At 39.0% G+C, this 9934-nt stretch overlaps 1 protein-coding gene across 1 annotated transcript in view; it reads right to left on the bottom strand.

Moving 5' to 3' along the window:
• Window positions 1–218: 218 nt before the first annotated feature.
• Window positions 219–9934, bottom strand: part of zbtb11 (zinc finger and BTB domain containing 11) — a 30983-nt gene continuing 21267 nt past the window's right edge. The window contains exons 7-11 of the mRNA XM_080203495.1: window positions 9001–9145; window positions 7453–7570; window positions 6343–6501; window positions 2932–3107; window positions 219–2373 (exon numbers count right to left, since the gene is read on the bottom strand). Coding sequence (XP_080059621.1) covers window positions 1748–2373; window positions 2932–3107; window positions 6343–6501; window positions 7453–7570; window positions 9001–9145 — 1224 coding nt within the window. The 3' untranslated portion in view covers window positions 219–1747. The remainder of the gene's footprint in view (window positions 2374–2931; window positions 3108–6342; window positions 6502–7452; window positions 7571–9000; window positions 9146–9934) is intronic.

Here is a 9934-nt window from a genome sequence, read left to right as displayed (position 1 = left end):
GTGTGATGCAAAGAGAGATCTGCAACATCACATACTCAATTCTTTGTCTGATTTTGGATCCTTATGCTATGTGTTCTAAGTTTTGAATACAGACAATGGTTTCATGACCAGTGTTATTAAACAGTGTCGTTCTTTTTTTTTTAACCAATTTTCATTTTTTTGGATAGGTTTTTAACAAGATGGGGATATCCTATTCGAGTGCTTAAAAAATACACAAATTATTTTATTCAGCAGTCATGGTAAACAAAGCTTTTACTGACAGCAAAGCAACAATTCCAGTTTTACTGCATTATACAAAAGGGAAAAAGTATTCTCTGACGCAATGTTCAGTAACAAGACTGCATAGTCTTTTTTGTAATTTAATAATTCTGCATGAAAGCTTACAGCCAGACAAGACAGATATTTTACAAACTAAAACAAAAAAAGCTCTTGATTGCACATTTAAATTGTTTTCCCTAATAAACTTCTGGAATGCCTTGAATGTACTCAGAACAGCCATCACTCTTTCAGTGCTCTAATTTACACGTGCGCCCTTTGCAAATACTCTTATTTTTAAAGTCACACGTACATATATACATAGTATGATTAACAGAAGCAAGTGACTGGACTATGAAGATATAGACATGCATAAATCAATAAATGTATAAACCTGTTTTATATGCACATTTATTTCCATAAATTACATTTCAGATCCATATGCCCACTGAAGGCCTCCTATCTGACAGAAATGCAAACATTTCCTTGTAACCTGGGATTAGTGTTTCCAGGTTTCAATGTTTCTTTCAACTTATACCTGCAGAATGTCACAGAACATTTGGGTGCTTTCATATATACTCAAGCTGAGCTTTCTCAAAGTCACCTTTGTACAGCTGGCAATATGTAAAACTGACAACAGCACTTGGAAGTTTCTTATTCAACTGATTTTTATGACGGTAATAATAATAATGGAATCCTCAGTACTCTCAAAGCATGAACTCAAGAAATACTTACTCAAAACTTCAGTAACCCCAACAAGGGCCCAAGTTAAACTCTCTCTGAATTTGGAAATCCGACATTTATTTTCCACTCCTTCAAAGAAATATTGTGCTTATCAAATTTCCCTCCCCTACTCATGCCAAGCTTTGTTGGTTCCTTACAAAAGGATTTTTTGTCCATATATTTACTCACACACTACACTCCCACACTACTTGTGGAGAGCCATGCTCACATGTTCGATCTCTAGATGATTCTTTTCACAAAGAGCATATCATGGAATTGGACCAGTTTCCTCCCAAACATTTGTGTACTGTTTTTATTTAAATCTGTATGCTTACTTATTGCAATCTACAAAAGCTGATTTTGTACCCTCAAAAGTACTGATAGAAGACAATTCCCATTGAAGTAGTTTATTTGCAAACTGACTACTGCTTGAAATAAGGAAGGAAAAGACGTTGCAATTTCTCCCAAAATGGGTGGAAGTATATGCTTTGCTGCAGGATGCAATAAGCTCATTTCCTCTCATACAAAGATTAATAAGTTCAAAATACCTTCTGACTCATAACTCAAGCCTCTCCCCTTCGTTTACTTTGAATATTATTCAGTGAAGAGTCCAATCTATATTTGTAAAAGACCGCCAGTTACTTAGTTCCAAACACTGCAGGACCATTGCTGGTTATTTGTCTGCAGTTATGCTTCAACACAAATACATTTCCATCTTACCCAATGCCAGGCAATGTGCACATTCTCAATTATTACTAGCACAGTTTTCTTATGCATTTTCTTCACCCTCTCCGGTTTGGGCAACTTCAACTTCCACGGTCTCACCAATTTCAGTAAGTTTCTGTCCTTGCTGGTGAAACAGTACATAGTTGACCACTTGCATAATTCCATGGTCCGTTAATGTGGGCAATGTCTCATCTTGGCTTTCAACTCCTACAGCTTCAATGGATTCTACAGAAGTAACTGCTTCCACAGCCTCAACAGCTTCCACCGCTTCCACCGCCTCAACAGCTTCCACTGCCTCCACAGCTTCCACTGCCTCCACAGCTTCCACCGTTTCTCCAGTCACTATAACAGTCTCAATTTCTTCACCAATCATATCTGATTTGTCCAACTCATCTTTCATGTCAGCAGCTAAGATTCTGATTGCATGCTCTACCTGAGTTCCCTGATTGTGAAACTGAAGTGTGTCTTTCTCTAGCATTATTTTGCCAGGAACATTCTCTTTGTGAAATTTAGTCATATGCTTGCGCAAGCTCCGAGCATCGATGTAGGCATCATTGCATATTGGGCAGACGTAAGGCCGTTCTCCTGTGTGTGTTCGCACGTGCCGCTTGAGAGACCGTGCATCAGCCCAGGCTACACCGCAGGTCAAACACTCAAATGGCTTCACTCCTAAATGAAAAGAGAAATGATTTATGCAAACATGAGCAGCATTTAAAAAATATATTTTTTTAATTTACATTTTGTCTTATTCCATGAAGATTGTTACAGCTTTAAAGTTGCCTCATCAACAAAGATGTAGATCTTGGCACCGCTCTCTGGACTTGGTCTTTTCCATTAAACCAGAGCAGGCTGGCTTGTCATGGTGAAAAATAAGGCACAACAGATTCACCAACCAAACTGAAGTATTGGCCAGCGCTGGAACTCACATCTGTGAAAACTTTATGGTTCAGGAAGCAAAAAGAATTGATTTTATATGCCAAGCCTCAAATTACTTTACAGCTTATTTTTAGTGCAGTGGTAGCCAGTTTGCATAGCAAGGTTCCATAAATAATGACTGAAAAAGTGATTCAATGAAGATATTGGCATAAATTAAGTGACCATCTTATGGAAAACCAAGTTGCATTAATATTCAACAGCACTTTTACAATGGTGGTCTGAAATTGAAAGATAAAGCTTCTCATCAATATTTAAAAACATCACTAAACCAAAGGGAAAGTTAGTACTTACCCTGATGATTGTTCATATGCCTCCTATACTCTCTAAGTTGTGAAAACTTCTTCCCACAGTGTTCACAAGTACGGTCCAGCATCTGCTTAGCTCTGCCTTTTTTGCCATGAGTGGCTTTTTTTACATGTCGCCTGAAAAGAGCTTTCTCAAAGAATTCTTTTCCACAGACATTACATCTGAAAGTAGAAAACAACAATAACTATTTCCTTTGGTTTCAGAATGTTCTTTTCCTCTGTGAGGAAATACTGAAGTGAGCCATAGTGTATGTTTAGTTGAGGAAAATCACATTTAAATCTCAGCATTCCCCTTCAACAAACAGGGTGAAAGAGAATTGCTTGAACAGATGCCAAGAATCTTAAGTGAAATGAATTCAGACACTTAGATTTTCCATTGATACAAATAATAAAAGTAACTATAAATAACTAAAAAGTGGGGCAGTCACATTGATCTACTAAGAATGGTATCCTGATGTTGAGATTTAATCTATAGACTTGTCTCATGTTAGAACAGAATAAACTATATCGAATTTAATTAATGGATGAGTTTTGCGTAATACGGGTGCACTTATAGAAGAAAAGCCCAGTTTTGGATGCATGGATATAGTCATGTATACAGCAATGATAACCAGCTGAGACAGATAAATGAACTGCATGCCAGATTTTGCAACTTCACAATCTCAAATTCAAGAATTGTTGAAAAAAAGAGAAAAGCTGTTGAAGCTTTTCATCTTGCATGCATCAGGAACAATGCAAGTTAGCCAAATTTCAAAGGGAGCAACAATTCATATTGCATGAACAGAGGTTGGCACATCAGTCCTGACTAATTGAGGTGTTGCCATGGGAAATATGACAGAGAACTTTATCCTCCACATTTTTATTTTATTTAATAAAGGCACAATGCCTGAACATGTTCCTTTAGCCTGCTGAGCACATTTACTTCAATGCGGATAAATGTGTAGTCGTCCATTTTGGCAGGTCCAATGGGATGAAGGAGTATAATATCAAGGGTAGGACTCTTAGCAGTGTAGAGGATCAGAAGGACCTTGGAATCCGGGTCCAGAGGACTCTGAAATCGGCCTCGCACGTGGAGGATGTGGTCAATAAGGCGTATGGTGTACTAGCCTTCATTAATCAAGGGATTGAGTTTAGGAGTTGGGAGATAAGGCTGCAACTTTATAAGACCCTTGTCAAACCCCACTTGGAGTACTGTGCACAGTTCTGGTTGCCTCACTACAAGGATGTGGAAGCTATTGAAAGGGTGCAGAGGAGATTTACAAGGATGTTGCCTGGATTGGGTAGCATGCCTTATGAGGATAGGTTGAGGGAGCTAGGTCTTTTCTCCCTGGAGAGATGAAGGATGAAAGGTGACCTGATAAAGGTTTATAAGATGTTGAGAGGTATAGATAGGGTGGATTCTCGGAGGTTATTTCCCAGGGCTGAAATGGTCGCTATGAGAGGACACGGGTTTAAGGTGCTGGGGAGTAGGCACAGAGGAAATGTCAGGGGTAAGTTTTTCACTCAGAGGGTGGCGAGTGAGTGGAATTGGCTGCCATCGGTGGTGGTGGAGGCGAACTCGCTGGGGTCTTTTAAGAGACTTCTGGATGAGTACATAGCATTTAATGGGATTGAGGGTTATAGATAGGCCTGGTAGGTAGGGATACGATCGGCACAACTTGTGGGCCGAAGGGCCTGTTTGTGCTGTAGTGTTCTATGTTCTATATCTATGTGTATGAATATATGCAGTTTTTAAACAAACACTGAGCCACATTGCAAGCCTAACCAAAAATCTTAAATTGGTTGTTAGTGCAATTCAAAGTTAGTTTTTGAAGTTTATTTATTAGTCACAAGTAAGGCTTTCATTAACACTGCGATGACGTTACAGTCAAATTCCCCTAGTCGTCACAGTCCAGCGCCCGTTTGGGTCAATGCACCTAACCAGCACGTCTTTCAGACCATGGGAGGAAACCAGAGCACCCAGAGAAAACCCACACAGACACAGGGTGAACATGCAGACTCCACACAGACAGTGACCCAAGCCAGGGTTCAAAGCCAGGTCCCTGGCGCTGTGAAGCAGCAGTGCTAATCACTGTGTGACCATGGCGTCCATATTTTCTCACACTTGGGATGTTCACCATGTGCTGTCCAATCGTGTAATCACAACCAATTTAAACGCTGTGCCAAAGTGCAGAAAGCACTTTTTCAATAAACAAGGGCTGAATAGACAGGTGACATGTTTTCATTGCCAACCAAGATGGAATAATATTGCTAGCAGAAATCCTGAAATGCTTGCCAGCTGTTTCAACCAAACCCTCAACTGTCACTCTGTGGTGTTTGCTGATACACTAAATGATATTCTGCAACTACCTCTGCAAGACTGGCTTACCATCTCACCCAACCCAACACTGCTGAAATTCAATGGATAGAAAAGAGCAATAAGGCATTCCTGCAAAAGTCTAAAAGCATGATATTGAGGGGAAGAAACTATGCCTCAAGATTCTAAAGATAGCAGCATTAACCGCCTTCACAAGTGCAAAGTTTTCTTTTTATTTCACTTGGGCAGTGCTGCCAATGCCAGCATTTGTTGTCCATCCCTAATTGCCCTTGAGAAGGTGGTGGCGAGCCATCCTCTTGAATGGCCACAGTCCATGTGGTGTTGGTACATCCGCAGTGCTATTAGTCTATGGAACAGCTGTCCCAATTTTGGTACAAGCCCCGAAACATTGGTAAGGAGAACTTTGCAGTGCGCTGTTGCCTACTCTGGTACCTAGGACGATGCCATATGGTCCTTCCGATTTTATTCCCCTTAGATGTTGTTGTGATTTGATACAACTGATTAGCTTGCTAGGCCAGAAGGCATTTAAGAGTCAACCACATCGCACTGGGCCTGGAATCACATGTATGCAGATAAGTAAAGACGATGGATCTCCTTCCCTAGATTTTGGATCTTGATGGTTTACAGGTTAGGTGGTTGGGGCTTGGATGGATCAAGAGTCGCTTGGGAAAAGACAGGCACATAAATCCAAAACATCGTGCCAATGCAGCACCTAGCACAACAAACCAGCAAGTTATTTTACTCATCTAATAATAATAAAAAATGTTTTTGGATAGTTGGATTTGAGACACCATACCTATAGTGCAAAGACTAGTCGCAGCTTCCTTGGTAATAGCAAAACTCAGCATGAATCAGAGGACAGAAAACTGGAAAAGTATAAGCCACAAATCCAAACATTTGGGTCTTCTCAGGGGATTTTGTGAACCTTCTTTAATGTAGTCTTTTGACAATGAAAAGCAACTCCCTTTTTATTCATCACTGTAATATATGAGGATTTTAAACAGGAGTTCCTGCAGTGGAGCTATTCAAGTTACTTGAGACAAAGATTATTTTCCCTGGGCAAGAACCAACTGTACTTACTTATATGGTTCCGTAACTGAATGTGCTTTTACATGAGAATACCAGTCCTTCTTCCAGCTATAGCACTTTCCACAGATCTGGCACTGAAATGGTTTCACCCCGAGGTGCTTGTATAAGTGCTGCTGCAGATCCCGTGCCTCATAAAAACTTCGCTCACATCTAGAAAAAGAATGAAGGTAACTTCTCAGAAGCCACTTCCTTTTAAGTTTTATACCTATTAATACTGTCAGCAGTTTAGGCATGAGGATCTATTCTAGTAATATTCAAAGTCAAGATATTCAATCAGATCTGTACAGCCACAATCTGGTTATATGACTAGAGTATGAAGTTAAACAGCAAAAATGCAAAATAACCCAAACTCTACAAATAAAATGGCACGAAGGAGACTGCTTGGAAGTCTGTGGCAACAGAAGCAAAAACGATAGAAATCACTGACCTTAAATGAAAGGGTTCAAGAACTCTAGTGAGGATGCACTTGCATTCTAATTATTGACATTCAGAATGCATTGATTGGCTTATTATAAAACCACACTTGCAGTTATCCCTGTTTAACTTCCAGTGCAACTCATAAATCTGACCTATCATTTTGCAGGAAATGTTCACCTCCATAGGCATGCAGGAATCCTTTTCTGTCTGTATCTCTTGGAAGATGATTTAGAGCAGATCATCTGCTCTTTGTTCAGCCTGTAAAATTTCCATTCTACTGAAATTAACAGAATGAAAACAGACAGTTCCTTTCAACAGGAGGTGAGCAATTGCTCTGCCAAATTATCACATGATAATGAAGACAAAAATTGGTCATGTAGGAACTGCCCTAGACAAACAAGTAATCACACTATACAACCTGGTAAAGTAATGGAAGTTGCAAGTGGGTGGTGATGGTGGCCAGTTATAAGTTAAAAAAGTGAAACCCAATCCCTTCATTGTATATTGTGTTTTCAAATAATTTACTTTGAATTGTAAATATCATACAGTAAGTATCTATGCCAAATGTTCTTTAATCTAGATCTCATGCTTCTTATCCTCATCAATGTGGAACTTTTACATTTTAACTATACTTTCTCTTGATCTGCAAGACAAATATAAAATCAATTAATTCTTCCAACTTACTGGGTGCATTGAAAGCTTCTGACTTCAGGTTTTGGCAAATGTCTCTTTAAGTGCTTGCTAAGACCAGAGGCACGTTTGAAACATTTTCCACAAGTCGAACAGAGGTACTTAGATTCACCTGAAATAATTAAAATCAATATACCAAGCAAAATTTAATGCATGCTTTTTAAATACAAATGTACAAATACCATACTTAACATATTTACATGGAACAAGAAATCTTATTTAGATTTGATGTTTATGGTGCATCTTGCAGTTTTCTAAGGAAGCAATTAAATAGAAAGAAAAGGCAAGAGTAAGTAGATATTTGAAAGAGATTTTTCCACCCAACATTTGTGTAGTGCCTTAAAAAAAATTCCAAACAAGCTGATGGCACAGTGGTTAGCACTGCTCCCTCACAGCGTCAGGGAACTGGGTTTGATTCCTTGCTTGGGTAACTGTCTGTGTGGGGTTTGCACGTCCTCCCCGTGCATTGGCCATTCCAAATTCTCTTTCAGTGTACCCAAACAGGCGCCAGAGTGTGGTGATGATGGAATTATCACAGCAACTTCATTGCAGTGTTAATGTAAACCTACTTGTGACAATAATAAATTAAAAAAACTTTTAAAAAAAAGTGGAAAATAAAAATATCAAGCTACGGAAGACAAAGTTAGGATGGGAACAGACAGAGGTAGGAAATCCTTGTAATGGAGAGGAAATAAGGCTGGAAATTCAGATTCTTGTTGCAAAAAGTCTAGTTTAATGTCAAGCCATTGCCAAGGAAAGGGATAGAGTCAATAACGGAGAGTAAGGAATTTGTACATGGGGAAATGACAATGGCTTTGGTCTTCCCAATCCCAAAGCCGCTTCACTTCTTTCTCTGTCTCCTTCTGCAATCCCCTTAAAAGCCACCTCTTAGACTAAGGATGACAAATGCAACACAGGACCATCAGTTTGAAAGCACAGAGACAAGAGAGAGTTCATGAAGTACAGTGGGCATAATTAACTTAAGTGCAAAGCTAGCCACCTGTCTTAGTAAACTTAATCAAGGGCAACTTGTAGATGAAGAAAAAGAAGAGTCAAGACTAGATCACTGATGGGCTTGGAAGGAAATTATGAAAAGCTGGGATGGGAAACCTTTTCACAGAGTTGAATATTAGGGGATAGGCGATAGTGCAATCAACTCCATTAAAAGCTAGAAGAGGTTTGAGAAGGATAATGCACTACTGGTTAACAGCAACATATATCAATACAGTGCCTTCAAAGTATTAAAATGTCCTAAGGTACTTCACAGGAGTGGTATTAAACAAAATCTGACACTGAGCCACATAAGTGGACATTACGCCAGACAGCCAAAAGCTTGATTTAATAGGTAGGTTTTAAGGAACTTCTTAGAGAAAGAAAGAGAGGCTTAGGGAAGGAATACCAGAGCTCTGGGCCAAATGTATCATAAATGTTTCTAGTTTTGACATCTGATGTTATTGCAGAAATTAAACTGGAGCAGTAGTAAAGAAATTGCACAACTATCAACCATCGACAATGTTTTCTGACACATCTTTACTTCCTTACCTGTGTGAACACTATTGTGTTCCTGAAGACTGCGTTTTGTAGCAAATGATTTTTCACACACTTCACAACTGAATTCCCTTTTACCTTCGTGATGAGCCATGTGCAGTCTTAAACTATGTTTATAGCCAAAGGTCTTTCCACATATCTAAAGAATAGAGAAAGTTAAAATACTTTCTGTCTCATGATACAACAATCTAAAGTCATCCAATTTGATTTTCAATGTATTGGGTCCCTCACTGGGCCAATATTACACAGGGATTGCAAACTATGTCATCATTTAAACAGAAGTCAAACCAGTATCTGCACTGGTCACTGTATAGAAATCAGAAGAGAGAATTCTGACAAGTTTTTCTTCTTGACACAATGATGCAGTGGACAACTGTAATTCACTACCAGTTCCACAGTTAACCAGTACAGACCAAAAATCAACAGACTTAATGATTTGTTAAAATGAAAGGTGGAAATTCTAACTCTTGGAACACTGAGTTGCGTATTAATTTGAATAAACTGAACAATTTTGCACCATTTTTTATGTTTAGGGACATAAGAATTAGAAGTAGTAGGCCATTCAGCCCCTTGAACCTGCTCCACCGTTCAATAAAATCATTGCTGATCTGAATGTGGCTTCAACTTCACATTCCACCAACCCCTGATAACCTGTGGCTCTCTTGTTAGTCAAGAATTTACCTACCTCTGTTTTAAAAATGCTGACTTTGCCTTCAACATTCTCTGGGAAAGTGGTTCCAAAGATCCACGGTTCTTGAGGAAAAAAATTCTTCTCATCTCGGTCTTAAATGGTGGCCCCTAATTCTAGTCTCTTGCAACTGTAGCAAAACATCCCTACTTTTATATTCCATTTTTCTTGCAATAAACAACAACATTCTATTTGCCTTCCTAATCACTTGCATTGTCTGCATACTAACTTAGTGATTCA

Source organism: Carcharhinus amblyrhynchos, chromosome 15 (genome assembly GCF_965287045.1).
Source record: "Carcharhinus amblyrhynchos chromosome 15, sCarAmb.v2.hapA, whole genome shotgun sequence".
In the NCBI taxonomy this organism is placed as follows: domain Eukaryota; kingdom Metazoa; phylum Chordata; class Chondrichthyes; order Carcharhiniformes; family Carcharhinidae; genus Carcharhinus; species Carcharhinus amblyrhynchos.
This window is presented reverse-complemented; position numbering and strand designations above follow the sequence as displayed.